Source organism: Porites lutea, chromosome 11, assembly GCF_958299795.1.
Source record: "Porites lutea chromosome 11, jaPorLute2.1, whole genome shotgun sequence".
NCBI classification, from domain to species: Eukaryota; Metazoa; Cnidaria; class Anthozoa; order Scleractinia; family Poritidae; genus Porites; species Porites lutea.
The window spans coordinates 10,254,198-10,274,749 of NC_133211.1; the positions used below are offsets into that span (position 1 = coordinate 10,254,198).

At 38.8% G+C, this 20,552-nt stretch overlaps 3 protein-coding genes across 3 annotated transcripts; 1 reads left to right on the plus strand and 2 right to left on the minus strand.

The window, feature by feature from the left end:
* Positions 1–653: 653 nt before the first annotated feature.
* LOC140952981 (4-galactosyl-N-acetylglucosaminide 3-alpha-L-fucosyltransferase FUT6-like) lies at positions 654–4,012 on the plus strand. Its single transcript, XM_073402448.1, has 2 exons — positions 654–1,692; positions 2,633–4,012. Exons 1-2 carry the CDS (start codon positions 780–782, stop codon positions 2,983–2,985), a joined length of 1,266 nt encoding a protein of 421 aa, XP_073258549.1. The 5' UTR covers positions 654–779; the 3' UTR covers positions 2,986–4,012.
* Positions 4,013–4,320: 308 nt separating this feature from the next.
* Positions 4,321–12,188, minus strand: LOC140952989 (replication factor C subunit 5-like). Its single transcript, XM_073402459.1, has 11 exons — positions 12,014–12,188; positions 10,888–10,952; positions 10,247–10,383; positions 9,570–9,649; positions 9,388–9,461; positions 9,093–9,252; positions 8,808–8,889; positions 7,048–7,177; positions 6,458–6,535; positions 5,896–5,950; positions 4,321–4,725 (listed from the first exon to the last, which is right to left on the minus strand). Exons 1-11 carry the CDS (start codon positions 12,049–12,051, stop codon positions 4,629–4,631), a joined length of 996 nt encoding a protein of 331 aa, XP_073258560.1. The 5' UTR covers positions 12,052–12,188; the 3' UTR covers positions 4,321–4,628.
* A 1,518-nt stretch (positions 12,189–13,706) lies between these two features.
* Positions 13,707–18,418, minus strand: LOC140953189 (acetylcholine receptor subunit alpha-1-B-like). The gene is made up of 5 exons (XM_073402688.1): positions 18,376–18,418; positions 17,434–17,606; positions 16,700–16,744; positions 15,789–15,898; positions 13,707–15,087 (listed from the first exon to the last, which is right to left on the minus strand). Exons 1-5 carry the CDS (start codon positions 18,416–18,418, stop codon positions 13,785–13,787), a joined length of 1,674 nt encoding a protein of 557 aa, XP_073258789.1. The 3' UTR covers positions 13,707–13,784.
* Positions 18,419–20,552: the final 2,134 nt, after the last annotated feature.

Genomic DNA, 20,552 nt, shown 5'->3' on the forward strand with positions numbered 1-20,552 from the left:
CGTTCCCAGGGCCTACTCCCCTTTCAAAATGGCGGACAGACACGAAGAAAAACGATTAAGTTTATTGAACACAAGCGAAAATCACAGCTGGGTACAAAAAAGTAAGAACAGTGTTCTTCTTTATTAGTTTTTCACTTTATGGCACAAGCATTCCTCGTTAATTTCCCATTTTTATTCTGATTCAACCACTTAAATCATTTCAGAATGATTTTTCCCAAAACCCGTGAGATTGAGGAGCCTTGTCGTGAGACCGTGAGAAATGACAAAAAATCGTGAGACTCACGGCAGAACCGTGAGAGTTGGCAGGTCTGTCTTTAGGACCAAGAGAACTGTCCGTGTCCGTGAAAAGATGTCTGTATAAGAGTAATGATAACAATAATGTGTGGTAAATCATGATTTTCAATCACGTTTAAGAAGGGTGCGCCAAAATATGGAGGGGGCGGGAGGAAGCTTTTTCATTTAGCGAAACGCAGTGTTGTTAGGCTAAGAGGAAGAAGAACCTGTTTTGGATTAAAGGAATGACTATCTTTAGTGATTACATTAAAACTGCGGAGTGCATTGATGTGTGAGAGTCTTAAGAAAGAAACCTAGTATTCATTCATCCTTCTCATAAATATCGGGAAAGGGTAACTTAATTGACAAGGAAAACGCAAAAAGTATTTGTGGTATTCAATCTGTTTTCAATTGTTATAAGAAGGTAAGACGGAGAGAGATCTGTGTTTTTATCATTTTACAGATCGAAGGATTGACTGAGACCGTGGAGACCTGGAATCTAAAAAATGAGGATCACCCCACGAAGGTGTCTCAGAAATGGAGTAATAATACTGTTTATCTTCGGCCTTTTGAGCTGCTTTAAAGTTCTCTGGCGGCCAAAAGTACCAACACTTATTAGAAAACCTCCATCTAGACTTCAGTGGGTTCAAGGTCAACCAACAAGGAAGCCGGCAACTCAGGTTTACTCTCCAACTCACACAACTGAAGTAGAAGACAGTAGTCCATCCCTGCTGGAGAAATCACGAATCCTAATTCTTGTCTACACTAAATTTTGGAATGAGGAAAGGTGGGTTGGTGAACAACGAGGCGAGTGCTTTTTGGATTATGATCGCAAGACTCAGTGCCCGCTAGAGAAATTTGAGGTGACGTACGACAAAAAGCGGTTTGCGGAGAGCGATTTGGTGATTTTTCACGCCGCTGCGGTAAACATGCCAAATTTAAAGCACCTAAGATCATTATCAAAGAACAGGGCATCTTCGCAGCGATGGGTTTATCAGAGTATGGAAAGTCCCATGTCAATGCCTGATCCAAAGCCGTTGAACGGACTGTTTAACTTAACTTGGACATACAGAGGAGATGCTGACTTCTCGGCAGCCTACGGAGCCTATGTCCCCCTAAGCCCCGAAGAAAAGTTAAATAAAATGGCATCTTTTATGACAGACTTTAGTCAAGGAAAATCAGAACTTGTAGCCTGGCTAGTTAGCAATTGTCAATCTCAACTACGAATGTCTTTTGTACGGGAACTGAAAAAGTACATTAAAGTTGACGTTTTCGGATCATGTTCCCGATTGTTTGGCAATCCACGAAAATGCTCGAAATCATATGAGAAACACTGCCTAAAGAGGTATAAATTCTATCTTTCTTTTGAGAATGTGATGTGCAAGGATTACATCACTGAAAAGTACTGGGATCATCTAGGTAAGGTTTGTGTTGTGCTGCTTTGTAGGGGTAGAGTGACTGTATACTTAACAATTATTGCTCGAGCCAGAATGGGCTCTGGGTCAATAGCCCATGAGGCCGAGGGCCGAATGAGCTATTGACTCAGAGGCTATGAGGGCGAGAGGAATAATTCTTTTAGTAAAAGCAAACTACCGTATTTATTCGAATAAGCGCCCAACCTCGAATTAGCGCCCACCACGAATAAGCGCCCATCCTAAAGGCAGAAAAAGTTAAAATAAGTAAGCGCCCAGCCTTGAATATTACATTTTATGCCGAGGTTAACCCTGTCTGAAAGTGTCGTTATTATTTGTATTCAGCGGTAATTTTTAATTCGACACTGGACTAATCGTCACAACATTCAATATGGAAATCACCATGCCTTATTCGCTTTTTGGTTTTGCGCTCACACCAGAAAAATAATAACGCGAAGGCAAGAGAGTGGCTAAGTTCAGACGGCAACGATTGAAGAAATTTCGACCGATTGAAAATTCGTGCGTTTAGGTGTTCCGTTCACTCGGAACCACCTAAGGGTACGAAAATTTAGAGGCCTAACCGCTCCGTGTGAACAGAGCGAAAATATTGAACGGTCCCGTGTGCACGAAGTGTTCCGTCAAATTTTTCAACCGGTCGAAAATTTGTCCGGTGCTGTGTGAACATAGCCTAAAACCCTCAGTTAACCCTTTAAGCCCTAAGAGTGATCAGCATCAAATTTCTCCTTGTAATATCAATACATTGCAAAACAGGGTGGTTATGAGAATTACGGACATGATCACACAAGATGAATTTGTTTGATATTTTATCAACTTCTCCCCACTACTTTTGTAGGAAATGGATAGGGGCAACAAATGAGAATTCAAATTTTGATCTTAGGGTCTAAATTTAGTTAAGATGAACTCAAAACTTGGCTGTTCTCTTTCAGGAGAAGAAACAAATATTGTTCCCGTTGTGATGGGTGGCGCTGATCCCTCAGACTACAAACGAATGGCTATTCCGGGATCTTATATCAATGTTATGGACTTCAAGACTGTAAAACAGCTAGCAGAATATCTTCAATATCTGGACAAAAACAACACAGCTTACAACGAGTACTTTAAGTGGCGGCTTAAATACAAAAAGAGTCCTTATCACTACCCTCTGTGTAACTTTTGCAGATCACTCGCCTTAAAACCTGACCTTAGAAAACCTAAAGTTTACCACGATCTTAAAAAATACTGGGAAGGAGAAGGAGTGTGTAAAATGCAAGGAATACTTGTTAGATATATGTGGAGTTGAATGGTGACCAAACTTACAAGAAGAATTCATTTTTTCACTGACTCAAATGCCATTTGAAATGTTAGTTTTAGAATTACCCACACGTACGCATGCGGCCTACAAGAGGGTTGGTTTACTTTTGCGATAGTCATGAGGGAATGCGCATGAATAAAGATTGTTACAGGGGTTTTGCCCCAGTGGTTCAAAAAAGGGGAAAACACTACAGCCGGATAAATCTCTGACTGGTTTCTACAGTACTATCTTATCCGCTAGATAGGGATTTATCCGGTGGATTGCGCGCTATCCAACGTTTGAACAACCGGGCGCAGATCCTCAAGGCATTATAAGCAAGCGTGAGTGAAAGAGAAAAAAACAGCGGGGAGACTAAGGAGAGAAAGGGAGATTCCCTCTTTTCTCCACATTCGTTCTCAAGCGCTCATTTGAGGGCGAGCGTATTGCATCAACGGAATTACGGGCGAAGATAGTGTAGCTACTCCCTTATTACTTACTCCCCGCATTTACAATTTAATCAATGAGAAAAAGAGTAGACCATTTTTCGCTTCCCTCGCCATTTTGCGTATATTTGCGTTCGCTCATACATGAATGCTCCAAGTGAAATTTAACAGTGCATTTGCCTTGACTACGTAAATTTAACAGATTAGGACCCGATCAACCCAGTGTTAGCACATGAGCAATACCACCTAAAAAGCTATGGTTGACTAGTTTCTTTTTATCGCTAAACACCTTGCTCCTTACAGAAAACCGACACTGCTAGAACAAAATGATGATAAATTATTGCAAATAAGGCCAAGAAAGTTACAGTGTACAAGTATCCACGAATCTTAAATGAAAACCGTCTTATTTCACTTTACACTTTCAGTGCGCCTTCCTGCTGAATTTAGCTATAATGCTCTCTTGTAGACTGCCTGCCAAAGAGACACAATTCGGGGTGCTTAGGTAGGTTTAAGGCAGGAGCGCGAAGTGTGTCTCGCGTGTATCGCCCCACCAATGGGAGGAGCGTTGCGTGACGACACAAAGAACGGCTGTGAAGCAGAGTGCCCCAATAACGCATGTTTTGTAGTACACTTGTAGAGACCGAGAGGCGCAGCTACGGAAGTTTTGAGCAAAGAGCCAAGCGTCAAGATGACATAGCCGTAACTTCTCGCGCACGTCAACGCGAAATCCAGCAAAGGGTCCCAACAATAGATACCGCTTATAAGCGGGCTTGGGTCATGTTGAATCGTTTAAGAAAGTCATAAGGTTGTTACCAACACTAACAAGCAGCTCTCTATTGCGTGTAACAACCGGCCAACCAGATATCACACAAAAATGCAAGTGGTCCAGCGCGAAAACGAGTAATACTCGTAAACCGTTTATTATAATACAAAACATTTTTTTGCTTGTGGCGTTATTACACATCAGGTAGCACTCCCAATAATCTGACTTCAAAGCATTTCCAAGTTAAGGTGCGAAAGCGTACTCTTACTTAAGAAGTCAAAGTCATTTTTGGCGGGTATTGTGATTGTGGTCACTGAGATGCAACACACAATTAAAAAGTATTGCTTTATGACTAGTCTGTTAGAAGGCCTCCATAAGGCGAAAAGGAAAACCCCCTGCATGCAAATACACGTGTTTAGAATTAGTTTTACTTCACACACTGATTCTTAAGAATCAGGAGTAACCATATCTCTCGCGACTTGGAAAGCTGCTATCATAGAACTCAGCTGGATTTTTTCTGACGTTCCCGCTGCCAGGCGGTATCTGAAAACAGTGAAAAGCCGATTTCTTGTTGGTTTACGTTTTACATGGCATTTCAGGGCTACCAACTGTAACTAGACATTGGCCGTTTTTATGTTAGAGACGTTCAAGTCGTATAAGACGTTACAGTCGTCTTTCTCTAACGTCTCGCGCAAAACGGCAAATAAGACTGTCGCATTTAACGCCTGATGACATTAATGTCTTCTGTTAAGTGCGTCATTCAAACGCACGTAACAGGCGACCTTAACGTCTCAGTTAAATTCCTCTCGTATAAAAACGGGACGTCCTAAACTGCGGGACACATTCATGCCCCAGCCTGTCGAGAATCGACTGGGAGAGTCAGTGTTTTGTCTTTTTTCAGAAAACTCTTTTTTTCAATGTTTTTGTTTACTTTTATACATCCCGTTTCTACACCAGACAATGTTAACGTCTCACGTTAAATGCCTCTAGACTACTGTCTTTAGAATAAAAAAGATCATTTCAAACTCAATTCTCAATTCTCAAAGCTTGAAAAATGAGTTGCAAGTGACACGTCATGTGCATGTTGTAGTTTAATTTCATCCTTGGCTTACTTTTATTTCCCTTTGTTTTGGGGCATGGTAATGTGTGATAACGAGTTTGAAACAAAAGAAAATAACATTTACACCAAGATAAAACTGAACCACGACAAAATCATACGTGTACATGTATATGCCAGCAACATGCATTGTACATGCACAGAGAAGAACGTTCGATTGTACTTTTCTTACCCACGTTATACTTCAATACATGCCATACATGTACCTAACAACTACACCATTCACGACCCTTTATTTTGTATTATTTTAATTCATTGACTTTGCAAACTTGATGTGTGTGTGTGTGTGTCAAAGTGTAGGGAGCCCACTTTCCTTCCCTTCGCCCTCATAGCATTAAACAAGGTTTAGCTCCTAGTCCCAGTTGTTCAAAACCTGGATAGCGCTATCCACCGGATAAATCACTTACTATCCAGTGCATAAAATAATGTCAGGAAAACCAATTGCACTATCTAGTGGATAGAGATTTATCCAGTGGATAGGGCTATCCACCTATAGAAAAACTGGGAGCAGGCCTCATCTTGAAAGTGAGAGTTTCGAGCATAAATAAAATGGCCTATTATGTTTTGGTACATAACATGGATTTGCCTTTACTTACTCAACATCTGCAAGCTTCTCCAATAACTGAATTCTGATCTTCTGAGGAAAGTTAACTGTAAGGGAGAACAGATTAATTTGTAAGAGCAGGGCTCAAAATAATGGCTGGTCAACGGACAATTATTTTCTGGCCAGGAAGGCGGTTTGACCAGCCACAAACTTCACTCGCCGGTCAAGTTGACCAGTCATACACACTCTAATTCTTAAAAAGTTAGCCAAATCCTCACCTGTCAATCTTAGATACTTTTGTAATTTTGGAAAAATAAAATCACGTTCATAAAAAAAAATTATACAGAAAATGGACACATGGATTAGTTGGCTTTTTTTCCCATTTTTGGTCAGTCAGAAAGGAGACTTGACCGAGCAAAAATTTCTACGGCCAGTCACCATGTCTAGCCATCACCCGGAAATTATTTTGGGCACTGAAGAGAGCTAGAATTCATGTGTTTAACATAAAGCCAAAAATCCACACCCACAGTCTTCAGCCTAAAATTCAAGCAAAAAGGTGTGGTTTTACATGATGTTGTATGTTAAACAGCTTTCGTACTGTTGTACAAACTAACCTCTATGAACATACAGATGAACCTCAGTGAGAATGTCCTGGAGAGCTAGTCCTTTTAAAGTTTTAAGCTTCATAATGTCTGTTAACAGGTTAAGGCTACAATTATTGAATGACATTATTTTTTAGGAGCATGTCTTGGGAAAAGATTTAATGTTCAGTCTCATACCGTATATTAAGCAAGTCAGTATAATGAACATTATTTTATTTATAAGGTTGAACCTCCACTAACGGCCACCTCTCTCCACTTTTTGGCAGACAGTCCATACATTGACTCTTGTTTAAACCTCTCTACAATGGCCACCTTTCTACAATGGCCACTTTCTTCTGTCCCCAAGGTTGCTGTTTAGGAGAGGTTTAACTGGGACCACTAACAAATACCGCAAAAATACAATTTGCTAGCAAATTTTTGCCAACAAGATCGATCCTGGACATAAGTGAAACTGCCAGCCCTAAAACGTGGCCGTGGATATTTACAGGAGGTGGTTGTTTATGAGAGGTTCCAACTGGGAAAATTTTGGTGTTCCTGTATAGGTGGTTGCTTATCAGAAGTGGTCACATACAGGAGCCTCCTAGCTTGCTTGAAAAGGATACTAGTGTATGCAGTATTGAAGTCCTCATTAAGCATCCACTCAACTATATTTGCAATATCTGATCTTAGAGGTTGTCCTGTACATGTGTAAACATTCATTTCATTTACAATGTCAAATGCCATGGCTGTGCTCTGAAAACAAAAGAAGCCACGGTGCATAGAATTAGGAACAGAGAAGAAAAAAGTTTGCAAGACATCAAATGACACCAAGACAAGAATTTCAACCCAGTGGTGTTGTAGTGGAAGACAGCCATTTCATAATCAATGATTTTTAGTATACGTGGTAATTTTAGCCTGACTAGATCTGTTATACATGTAGAATTGTGGTCTCAAAACTCTTAAGTCTCACCATGCATGCTGCTGCCACCCCCCGGAAAAATTGTGAAATCTGGACCTTTTACAATGCATTTCCAGCACTCTGGAGCGAAAATTAGAGAGTTTGAACAGAACACAGACATCATTAAATTTTGGCTTTTTTATTCAGTGACAGCACAAGAATGGGTGATTCCAGAAAATATCCATACCCTACCACGGGTGGCATGAGTATTTTAACCCCCCCTTGCCCTCGGAAATTCCAAAATGCTTATCCCCCCCCTTGCCCTCCGAATTCCAAAATCGCTAACCCCCCCTCTCCTCCGGAATTTTCCACTTTTGTTTCAGACCCTTTGGAATTCCTGTTCGTCTGCCTAAATCTTCAAACGAACGAGAAACTTGCCCTTTTTCCCTCTGCAAAAGAATTCTGTTCACAATTTTTAGTCAGACGATCAAGCAACTCAAGTTTGTTAACGTTAGTACACCGTAGCTATTCCTTCTAAGCATTATCTTTAAGCTGCTTACCACCTAATAGAACTTTTTGTTTTCCATTCAATACCGTCATATTTTCAGGAGTAGATCGTATTGATACCAGTGGACGCTGACAAGAGTAAAGTTTACGATCGATATTCCGTCACCTGCCATATTGAAAATTTAAACAGTTTTGAATTAAACAGCGCATCAAAAGGCACGCTGTCGGATTTTACTACCTACATGTTGGCGTGGAAATCGGCGTGAAATACAAAATCTGTCAGGCGTTCTATTTGGAAACGAGAGACTGGTGCGAGTTTTCAGCACAGCACGCAACAACACATCGTCGATCAACAATCAGCGAGAAACACCGACTTGGTTATATTTTTATTAATCAGTTGACTAATTCCTCAACTTTAAGGCCTCTTCCATGTGGAGCTTGCTGCACAACCCATCTGCTTAACCCATCTGCTTATCCCATCTGCATGAACACATACTTCTTCCGTGGTCGGTTCGTGCTTCATTTACAAACTGGGAATGTTAACAGGTCAGCGATTTCAAGCGGAGCTTTCGCCGTCTTTCCTCTGGAAATTCACTGAATTCAGAGCTGAAACACCCCCCCATGCCTTTGGAATTCCAAACTGCGTTACCCCCCCACGTCTTCGGAATTCCAGTCCAAGAAACCCCCCCTCTCCCTCGGAATTCCAAGATGCCGCTCGTGGTATGGTATGGATATTTTCTGGAATCACCCAATACTGCATTTTTTATTCATTTCTTCTTGCCAATAGCTATGAACCATTGGTTATTTCACTATCTGTTTTAAATCATGTCAATTAAAAAAACTGGGTAATTTCCAAAGAAAAACAGGCAGTGAGTTCATGTGAAATAGCCAGTGAATTTCGCCAGCTACCAGCTCTTATTGAAAACCCTGCATGGAAGGAAAAATATTATTCTGTTTCAATCATTGCAAATTGCTTACCTGGAGAATATTGAGTGCTTTTCTCATGTCCCCACTGGCTAGTCTGACTAAGCTTTTCATACCATCCTCTGGAACTTGAACACTGAAAAAAAAAAACTGATAATATCATTGATTTTTTAAATTATTACTATTATTTTCAGTCTCCAAGGAGAGAATCTTGCTCATATGGAAGTGTATTATTACACTGCATGACCAAAATGGTCACCATTACAAGCTATACAATAGAAATGCATGTCAAAAACTAAAAAATAATACTTGACAGCTCAAGACCTGGTGCAAACGTACCCCTCTGTTTTGATGACATGCTCAAGTCGTGTTGTCATCTGTTCATTGTCAAGAGGTCCAAACCTAAATCGTGTGCAGCGAGACTGCAGAGCTGGGATTATCTTGGTCAGGTAGTTACAAATCAAACAGAACCTTGTGTTCTCTGTAAACTTCTCCATTACTGCAATGCAAAGCACATCAAAAAATAATGTTAGTATAGCATCAAACACCATACCTACATGTATTAAGACACTGTTTGGTTGACTTTGTATTGTGCGTTTTTACATTGATATTTACATGAAACAATACGCTGTACCTCTTCTTAGGGCATTCTGTGCATCTTGAGTCATGGCATCTGCTTCATCTAATATCACAAGCTTGAAACCAGATCTACAAAGGTTAAAGGATAAGCCATACCATTTGAGCCCACAACATAATTTAAACAATGATACAAAATGCCCACCACAGTGTAATTGAGAATCCCAACCAGGAACTTACTTAAAAATTGTTCTTGTGCTTGCAAAACTAAGAACAGCTCCACGGACAATGCCAATACCACGATCATCTGATGCATTCAGCTGCAACAGAATGTACAGAACATTTTACAGAATACCAGTATACATGTACTGTATGTGTATGTACATGTGGTTAGCACACCAAATTTGGAAAGAGAAGTAACCCAAAAACAGAAATTAAAATTTTGAATTATAGCAAGTTAACTGTCAGTGAGGAATGAAACAGCCATTTTGTGGATATGTTGTGGTGCAATTTTATCCTTGGTTTAAATTTTATTTTCCTTTGTTGACAATTCATTATCATACATTACCATACCCCAAAAGAAAGGCAAATAAAATTTGAACCAAGGATAAAATATTAAACCACAACAGAAACTTAGCACTTGGAGAGTTCTCTTCAACTGCGTTTATTAACAAAACAAATGAAAAGAAAATGTAATTATTTTTTCTCGAGGAGTGCAAACAAGCCCACATTATCAATTATTTTAATACAGGTAATGATTACTGACAAGACCTATCAAGCATGGTACTTGTTTAATGTCACATCCTGGTGATACGTTTTTGAATGTTGTTCTGCTATATTATGTACAAATGTTGCACAACCACAATAATCATTCTGTATCCATCAGGCTGCTTGCTCTTTCCCAGATATGTCCTTACCTCAAGAACCATGGAGTTAAACTCTCTAGCAGAATAAATCTGTTTAGCAACAGCAAGGATGGTGGATGTTTTTCCAGTACCAGGTGGACCGTAGAACAACAAATGAGGCAAACGATCCTCCTCAATGAATCGCTTAACTGCAAACGAATATGCCATGTTAACTTAAGTCAAATACAGTGCACTCGTGTAAATTTGCTTACAGCAACAAACAATGTCCAAAATAAGATGCTAGTAATGTGTTACTTCTAGACCTAGATGTACATTTAATTTGCTTACAATATAAAGCTAGGATCCTCTAAAATACTGTAATTGTAAAATCATAATCATGTGAAAGATCTTTTAAAATATATCAGTGAACTAGAATGTTTCTGTAAAAAAAGAAACACAAATTAAAGGTCCTCTAAGTTCTGGTATTAACATACTTCAAACTTTCTACTTTTATATTGTTCATTCAGAACACACCAAATCAAAGGAGAGCAGTTATTTGAAGTGGGATGCCAACTTGAGCATCTACTGTACTGTATATGAAGTTATGATTTCAGCATCAAGTATCGTAAGAATTGCCAGCTATCAATACTTGATATGGGGCTCTTTGCTGGCTACCAGTCGTGTATGGGTTGGCCCTGGGAAAAGTAACTTACTTGTTGTAATGATATCCTTGTGGGAAATAAGATCCTCCAAACTATTGGGTCTGTATTTTTCAACCCTGTTGAGAAAATAACACATAATAACTTTCCATTGTATTAAATCTAGGACAGAAGGAGATTCCTGGGAGCTTAGTTAAGCTTAACTGGAGAAATCCTCTTATCATCATTATTATTATTCATTTACAAACACTCATATATTTGATAGCCTTTTATTACTGCATCTACAAGTAGAACCTTGTTACAATATTAAGGGCCAAGGAACTGACAAAATATGTTTGCTATAACAAGCTTATGTTGAGGTACTTTTCCATATATTATTCGTTATACCCAGGATGTCATTATATACAGGCCAATAAAATCAAGGTTCCACTGTATTCAGTAATTCATTATTGAGTTGTTAGAGACCTCACTGAGCAAAACAAAAAAATAAATTGTTGCCGACTCAGCCACTATAGTAGAGGTTTTTGAAATATGAAACTAAAAATGTTTCTTACCTGCTCTGTAATATGTGTTCATTCTAAGGTGAATTTTGGTGCACCTTTATTACCTTATCTTTACCTAGATACAAGAGGTAAAGCTTGATACACAGGGCTGTCATCAGGCCCTACGTGACCTGATACTTTCGTAGGAAAATAGAAGAAAAATAGAACCAAAAGAAATTCCTAGCTGTTTCATCCCCTGCCTACTTGTTGTATTTACCTGGCAACTTGAAATCTTAGCGACATCCATGATACAGAGTGTATTAAAATTGTATATTATTTTGCACGTGCAAAACTTGCAAGACCATTTTGAAGAGATGTTGCTATTAATGGTTATAGTGAAAATGACATCAATGTGACCATCTCGTGTCTAATGAGAAACTCGAGATAGATTCAAGAATAACTTTGTAAAGTCAAAGGTGTGCGAACAATGAAGACTACTGACTTGAAGACAGAAAAGATAAACACGGTAAACAATGTTGTGAAATCCTCCGAGAACTGTCCCAAGACTTTTAAACGACTTAACGTTTATGGATAGGTGAAGTTGTCAGCTAATTTCAAAACACTAGATGCTAACCGTGTTTACCTGCCAGTCTGCAGGTCGGCGGTCTGCTTGTACTGTCGCACACCACCCAACTTACCATGGAAGATTCCGCTTTTGTTCAGAAGAAACAACCATTTTTAAACTCTATTCCTCGCTTCCCTTTTTGCCTTGTAAAAACAAGTGAGACTTAAATAGTTTTCTCAACGAAATCGCCAGTCAAAGTGCATGAACCACACGGATAAACACAGGCCGGAGTTTTTTGCTTTTCACAGCTGAAGGGCAGCTGAAGTAGTCCGCTAACACTCCGCCATCGGCTCCGCCATCTTGTTTAATTTCCCGCCAATACTAACACGCATAACAAACAAAGATGGTCCGCTGGTAAACTGAACTGCCGACTCCCGGAACTAATAAAGGCGGAACTCAATCTGGTTTACGTACTTATAATTACATGCTCGCTGCTCATTGTTAGAGTCCGGGAGAGACCTTTAGATTCGAAAAAAAGGACAACGAGATTTGACGTAAAGTTTCTTTTCGCGTATTTTAAGAAAATACACACCGGGAAAGCTTTATTTCTTTCTTAGTTTTTTCACACATATAAAAGGAGGTTGAGCCCTCTCCAGATCGCAAAATGAGAAACTGGTTTTCGCCACTAAGACATTCTCGCTAAAACTCGCAGAAGAATGACGACAGCTATCGCATTTTTTCTTGGCGAAATGACGCACCCCTGTTCCCTGCAGGACTCTCTTAACTTCTAATGACGCCCCCTTGAGTAAGAGGGAACCCTGGGAACGAGGTTGGAAATGACCCTGGTTTACGGCCCTAAGTACTGTACATGTATCAGGAAAAACTCGTCCTACGTCTTGGAATCCAAAGGTCTCTATTAAGATGCAATGAGACTCTGTCAACCTTTAACTTTCTGTAAGAAAATTGTAGAATCGACTTCACTAAACTAGTCACATGCGCAGCAAGAGGACTAAGAAATCAGCTGAGAAATGACTGAAAATTTGCCTTGTTTAAATCAAGGCGTAAAAGAATTTACGGTAATACAAATTAACTCTTTTGTTGACAGGAGAAAAGGAACGCTGTCTTGAAAGAATAATTGCACCTTACCAGAAAATCTCGTTTCAATGTTGACAAAGAACTGCTTAATTGATATGAAAATTTAGCTGACGGCATCTCTCCTCGCCCCACGCTATTTCAGTCTCTACAACGCTATTGCTAATGATTGGTCTAATTACCACATACAACAGAATGATAAAATTTATTTTACAATATGCCGGACAATACCTGTTTCGTGGCAAATCTGGCAAGGTCCCATGCTTCATTACCAATGCTGTGTTGTGCTCTTTGATTTTGTTTTTTTATCATCAGTAATGAATTATAACCTGTTTCTCACAACAAACTAGGAGTGAATCAAACTAATTACAATGTAATTTTGGAAATTTTCTCTCTGAGAACATCTTAACTCCTGAAGAAGAACTGTCCTTGAAAAAGGTAATTTCCACGAGAGACAAGGTGTCATACCTTTGCTAAAAGGTCAACATGACATGCAAAACTTATCGAAGATTATATATTCCAATTTTTTTGTTTCAAATTTATGTTACAGGTTTTACTCATCGCACATAACAATTACGTTACAAACAGTCTACCGCACCACTGCTAATAAATAGCGCGAAGTGAATTTAATCAAGTCACTCGCGCAGCACGCATGGAATCGGCGATCTGGGAAATCATGCATACCAAGAGACCTTTTATGTTCTCTTGTGCATAGCTGTAGAAAATTCCGGCCCTGACTAAGCAAAATCTAGGTTTAAACCAAGGAAAAGTGTATCATCTTTGAAAAAGCGAAGATAACACTGCAGCTTTTCTCAGCGAAACCTCGGTGCTCTAATGAATATTCCCACTAATGTCGTAACACCAACTAAAACTGACACGATCAAGAATAGCCTGTCTAACACACGAGCAGCTTTGATCCACTCTTTTTGATTCTTCATCATCTGCGGGGAGATTTGCTTTTCTTTCTGATTGAGGTCGAACAGCACCGATGTCGAAATAGAAGGCGACGAATGTTCTTTAGGGAAACTACGACGCCCATGGTATCTGTGTTGACATGAGGACTTTCGCCTTATACTTTTGTTTCTTTCCCTATGGAAACTGGATTTTTTGCTGAAAGTGGAGCATTTGGCTCCGTACCCCAACTCTGATTCAAAGCCTCGATTGTTGTCATTATGGTGTATTATGCCATTGGCAGGGAAACCATAGCTATATCGCGTCTTTTGCAGTGGAATCCACGGATCCGAATAGGTAGGTGATATCTTTGGCATTTGGCGATCGTACGACGAATCGTCATGAGAGAGACACATATCGTCGCTGTCTGATCCCTGGTCTGCGCTTTGGAATGAACCTTCCTTGTACGACGCGTTCGATGCTTCTTTTTTTGTCTCTATGGCATTCCAATCTTTAGTGGAGCTTTTCTCGGGAAATACAACTCGCGCCAACCAGCGAAGGATAAGAATCCTCAGAAACTTGGGCATGCGTCGACTATTTCTATGATAGAAGTTTAATATGAGCGTTGTGACGAATAGGGAGGCACCTATTTCCACCATACAGGCAAAATAATACTGTCCAAGCAGAGGAAAGCCATACGAGGGCATCAGCTCTGAGCTGAGTTGCTGAAAGACTGTCATTGCTAAAAGCACTGTGATACTCAATCCTATTCGTTCACCGGACTCAGGAGGCAGCACAAAACCAAGGAATATCATGGACGAGATCAGCGAGCATGGAATGATCAATTTAAGGATAAAGTCCAGTGACTCACGCTGAAGTTCTATGTGTACGGTGACATCTACAAAAGCGTGCGGACAGCACTGGTATTTGAGCTGGTTTCGCTGTGATTCTAAAAGCGTAACCTTCCATTCTCCATTTTTCACATAATTTTTGTTGAACATTCCTCCGCTAGGTGCCCGGAGATTCACTTTGGAGCTGTCGAAAGACCAAGAGCCAAACTTCATAAAGCACTTCTGATTATCAAATGGAAAATACGTCACATCCACCTTGCAGATGCTTTTGAAGATTCCTGGATTAAGCCACGTAGTGTTGCCATCGTATTTCATAGCAACGTTGGTTTTGTACGTGTAACGCCCACCGCCAAAATGGTCCTCGTCGTCAACACTTTGAATAGTAAAGGTAAAGAAAGATATAAACATAATGCTGTAAACATGCTTAAACGGTCACTGAATTTAGTCTCATTGTTGCAAACGCTCATTTACTCCATCTTTTTTTTCAGTTCTCACATCACTATCAACTTCAGGTTGCAAGGCAGGAGGACAGAAAAACCATAACATCACTGATAAAGGTAGGATAAAAATAATGATAATGATAATAATAATAATAACGATGATGATAATGATGATGATGATGATGTTGATAATAATGAGGATTACAGTATCGATAATTACAAAATTCAAATTCGATACGAAAAAAATTATTAGCTCTAAAAAGATCCTTTATTTGAACCACACAAGGGAAGACCTATTAGAAAACCCAGTGTAGTAACCAATGATACGATCAAATTTTTTATAACGAGAAACTTTTCTAGACTCCCTTGCCGGGTGGTTTGTAATTGTGTTCCAGTGTGTGTAGATGTATGAGGATGGAGCAAGCCTGGGTCTAGCGTAAACTTTATCATATTTTTAGTTTTTTAGATGAAAGTAATTTATTTTTCCTAAATAAAACTGACAAATCATCCAAGCCCTTTCATTTTATACCCTCGAACACTAACGATTGTCAAGAAAAACGTTTAATGAACAAAGAAACAATTTCCTTTTGTGAATTAAGTTTCAGTATCTACACTTATTCGGTTTATGACTTACTTGTTGTAGAGAAGAATGTCGGGAACCCAGATATCAGAGGGTGACACGTGAATTTCCTTGATTCCACCGTACTTATTTGGATCCCACGTGAGTTGAGGATTCCTCCAATACTGTCAGAGAAGTTTGGAAAAAGGAACGTAATTCGAATTCCTAGAGTGTATACTTCAGTGAAAAATTCTAAGTTGTACTTTTCTTTGGTAAACAGGAGGCTGTGAATTTTCTGTTTCTGCATAAACCGTATACAACAACATAAAATAAATAAATGATTAAATGAATAAATAAATAAATAAATAAATAAGTAAAATAATAAAAAACGCTTAAAAGCTTGATGATTAATTGAAGAAGCCGTTTGTCTAACATTTGACACTCAGACACCCGACATTTTATAAGAACCTGCAGTTGAACATAAAATCTTGCACAGGTTATTTTTTGTTAAGTGTTATTTAAGGTTATTAAAAATCACTCATGTGAGTGACATTTTCCTACTAAAACGAGTGTCTCGTTTACAGGTAACGCTGGAACTAATGAAATCCACCAGTTTATTTTGTCAGTTGTTGAGTTTCAGTTTTTAGCAAATGCATAGGTTTTAAATTTTTCTAATTTCTTTTCAAAAGGGACCACACCTATATTCAATTAGTTTAGAGGCTATTTGTCTCTTAAAAAAGTAAAACCTATTAAAGAGCCTGAATAGCCCGTTGTCTGTCAATACCCAATTCAAATATGTAAGAAACTTTTAAAGCTAAGTTGGAAAAACGTAATTCTTATCATGACGTCTGGTATCATTGCGAATAAAAGCTACTAATAGCACCTTTGAAAAGCACTTTCCTTTGCAAAACGAAATTTGTTACTTTTACTGAATTCTATCTTCAGAAACCCATGTATAGTACACACCCTGTTGCTACCACGCATACCTGATTGATCCAGGCGTAAGTCTTGATAAACTGATCTTTTGCACTCTAAAAAGATTGATTAAGACATTATGGGTCAGCTATTTAAACGAAGTTTAACTTAGGCTGCGGTTTAGCAAATCTTTGGACCTCCGGATCTTTTTCATAGTGGGATATTTTACGATAGTAAGTGCTTATCCAGTCTAAGCCTTATGCTTCATGAAACTTTTCACGATAAATGGTGTTTAGATAAAAGCGTCGGGTAAACTGAAAATGGCTTAGAACGGCGTTTTGTTAAACACTAGCTAAACTTCGTTTAAATAACTGGCTCTATGTGTCTATTATTCTGATAGTCATTCCTTAGCTCACTGCTATGGAATAAATTATCAGATGGAATTGAAAGAGACGAGTTACCAAAAGCCTTTTTTAAGTATGGGTTTCTGTGAACAAGCATGTCAAAAATCGAGTTCTCTCTTAAGACGAAGAAGGAACACATACAAAAAAAGCAACACACAGCTAACGAAAAAGTAACAAAGAAACTTGATCATAAAATGGGCCAGTTTGCATCTTAAGAAGAAAAACTACAGTTAGCTTTTTTGCGGGGCCTTTCCTTAAAAAGGAAAGAACCCTCTAAAACAGGGCTCTAGAGCAGAGTGAACAGTCGTAATGAGGATGCCGCTAAATGCCACATTAGGAAATCACTTTCCACCAATTGAATTAATTAAAACACAAGAACTCCATAAACTGATGCGCCTCACCACATCAATTATGCGAATAAGCTGGTAATCAAATTCAACAAGCACAGCCTGAGATTCCTTTAAAACTGGTCGGTTGTACTTGTTGTAGTTTTCAAACACGTCTTTATAGAGTCGCGTCTCATTGGTGTAATATGCAGCATCTAAACAGAGAAAGATAGAAGGCGCAGCAGTTACTACATGCTTACTTTACAGCTTATAGTTGACTCTTAAGTATAGCTTGTTGCACCTTGAAAAGGGAATCCAGATTAAGGTATCTGGAAATTTTTGCTTGTGGAATCCGGAATCCTGGGCTTTGGAATCCGGAAAACAGCTCAAGGAAACCGGAATCCTGCGCTTTGGAATCCGGAGTACAGCTGTAGGAATCCGGAATCCCGCTAACCATTGTAATCTGGAATTCCAAGTTCCCACCAAAGAATGGCCAGGAATCCAATAATGCCTGGATTTGAAAACTACGGCGTGGAATCCAGAATCCAAGACTGTATTGGATTCCGTTTCACGGGACCAAATATGGTTAGTTATCTGACAGAAAAATTTTGCGTTGCAAACATTTGTAGCTGAATACTGGATATGGATTTCAGATTAAGGAAATCTATTGTCTTCTTAAGGTCACTGCAGAGACTTTGTTTCGTAACAAGCAAGTGCTATAGATCGGAAACCAGATTGTCAAATGGGATACTCAGTTAGAGTACAAACAGTATTTGAAATTTTAGAAAAAGGGTAATATTCCCCAAGTCATGCAGTTTCGTGTTATCTACGCTGAAGTTTGGTGTAAAAGTTTTTCAAACCAAATTATTATCACGCTTGCCACACAAGGTTTGCCGTCTTCTTTCCTCTGCCGTCCCGTTCCGTAAGGCCACTAGTGTCTAAAGAAACCAACCGTTTTACTCTGAATTGTTAAAGACAAACTATTGGTTCTTGTTTGACTACGAACTGCGACTATACCTGCTACACAGATGAACGCTAACAAAGAGACAGGTATCTTCATTTGGTTCAAGTTATAGATTTACAGCTCTGACAGGGATGAAGTGGAATCTTACATCTGAAGAAAAATTGCAAAAATGCGAGGAGTGAGATTAAGTTATAAGAGGCATTCAACGTGAGAGCATTTCATGGTCAGATGTATTCAAAAGGGTAATTTCTTTGCAGATTATATCGAATCATTTTTTACTTTTTACTGTCACAAATGCACTCATTCAGATTCTCATTCACACTACCTCAATCAACCTATTCAGCAAAGCACACGAATTCTACAATCTGATCGGCTAACGTACTTTTACGCGATAAATAGTGAGTAGCGAGCCTGCGGCGGCTTTGAACACACAAACAAAACAATGGCAACTTCTTTGACAAATCTTTTTCTCCCTATTTTTCGGAGGAAAAGAAGGCATTGAATTTTGAATTGGTTCTACCAAGGAAATTAGAATAGGATTTTTCAAACTACTAGTTTCGCTGTTCGGATATATTTTGAATTGTATCAGGAAACTTAGAAGTCATATTTTTACTTAACTTAACCATTGAGGCATTGTTACTTCTAACATATTAGACTGCTTTCACCACCCTTTATATTGCTTACTCGTACCAGTAAAGTCGACTTACTTTAACAACACTTTCAGTTAAGCAACGTGCTTAACATTGGTTTGCTCTAAGTTCTAACAAAATGACAGCCAAATCCATTTAAAACAGGAGCCTATGATGGGCTTCTGTTTAAAGGTATCACAGCAGAAAATGCAACGTGGAGAAAGCGTGGTCGAGTGATTAGAGCCCTGGACTCGCGCGCGGCTCGCGCAGGTCCCGACTGTTCGGGTCCTGAGCTGTCGTTTGTAAAATAGCTAACTGATTTGCCTTTCGCCAGTTCGTTTTTTTTAAAAATTACATTTGACTTATTTATATCCATTGATTTTCCCTGTCCCATTAACCTTTGTGTTTTAAACATTGCCGAAGGTAAATAAAGGAGATTTCCTTTAATCGAAGGCACTTAATAGAAAGGTGAAGTAAAAAGCATCATTTGGTTTCAGTACATATTAATGTGCTATCACTGAAAACAGGATTGATTATACATCCGTATACTGGCAAAGTTGTTCTGATTTACCTTTGTTGAAAAGTAAATAGTTTATCTTCTTGTAACAACAACCTCCAAACGTAACAAATTTAAAGTAGCCGAACATCTAAATTAAAAGTAAATATAAATTAATGATACGTTTTTGTATTAAAAGAAAAAACAACAAGAGAGCTCTATAATTACCCCGTGATGTTCTATACTTCTCGATGCATTAGTAAGAAAACGTTCTCTGTTCATATTCTACTGACTAACATTGAACACTAGAAAATAAACGACATTCTACAATTTCCGCTTATCCTTGAATACGGCCTTTTTAAACCAACGCCGGAGGGCATGAAAGGCACATTTCACGAAATCACCCCTAATTGCAATTCATTTTTAAAGGTGAAAGTCTGGTGAACAGCAATATGTTCGGTTAACGCGACCCCATCTGGAGGGTTTATAGGGTGCTAGGGGAGTCCACATTTATTTTGTTTTGACCAATGTAAAATGTAAATAGAACCATTAAAACGCCAAACATGTCAGTCAAAATTCAACGTCTTTTCCTTTAAAAAATAGCACTTATTTCTGGCTTGAGCGAAACAAATTGTATTTTCTTAGTTAATAGGAAAAGAGCCCATCCAGAACATCCAAGAGATCAGTCAGGATGTATGACAATCGAAAGCATTTGAAAATTTGTCCGTCAAGATTAAATAATGGCAAAACAGAGGGAAACTTAATACTCAATTCATTGTTTTGCATGGTCCGAAATATCTTTTAAAATTTAAATGGAAATTTTGCATCATTTCAATTAAATAAAACCCTGCAGCGACGACCGAACAGTTATCTAATGATAATAATGGCCTTCAGGTGAAAAAGTAAAATACGGGAAAATATCAAGACTTTCTCACAAAAGACTTTGGAAAAGGATTACGTAAAATTAAGACAAATATCGGTTAGTTTCTACTTCCCAGTTATCAGCTATCACATGAAATACGATAAATTTTTTAACTGATAAGTGAAAAAACCCACTGCTATTATCAATAAGCATCGAACGAGGTCGTATAACGTCTTGAGGGAA

Coding starts and splice junctions, on each gene's coding strand:
- LOC140952981 (XM_073402448.1), top strand. CDS start 780: ATGAGGATCACCCCACGAAGGTGTCTCAGAAATGGAGTAATAATACTG. Junction 1,693..2,632: donor AAAGTACTGGGATCATCTAG/GTAAGGTTTGTG, acceptor GTTCTCTTTCAG/GAGAAGAAACAAATATTGTT.
- LOC140952989 (XM_073402459.1), bottom strand. CDS start 12,051: ATGGTTGTTTCTTCTGAACAAAAGCGGAATCTTCCATG. Junction 6,536..7,047: donor CTTCAATACTGCATACACTA/GTATCCTTTTCA, acceptor ACCTGTTAACAG/ACATTATGAAGCTTAAAACT. Junction 4,726..5,895: donor GAGAAGCTTGCAGATGTTGA/GTAAGTAAAGGC, acceptor CACTGTTTTCAG/ATACCGCCTGGCAGCGGGAA.
- LOC140953189 (XM_073402688.1), bottom strand. CDS start 18,418: ATGAAGATACCTGTCTCTTTGTTAGCGTTCATCTGTGTAGCAG. Junction 16,745..17,433: donor TTATTCGCATAATTGATGTG/GTGAGGCGCATC, acceptor CAATCTTTTTAG/AGTGCAAAAGATCAGTTTAT. Junction 15,088..15,788: donor GACATTCTTCTCTACAACAA/GTAAGTCATAAA, acceptor TACTATTCAAAG/TGTTGACGACGAGGACCATT.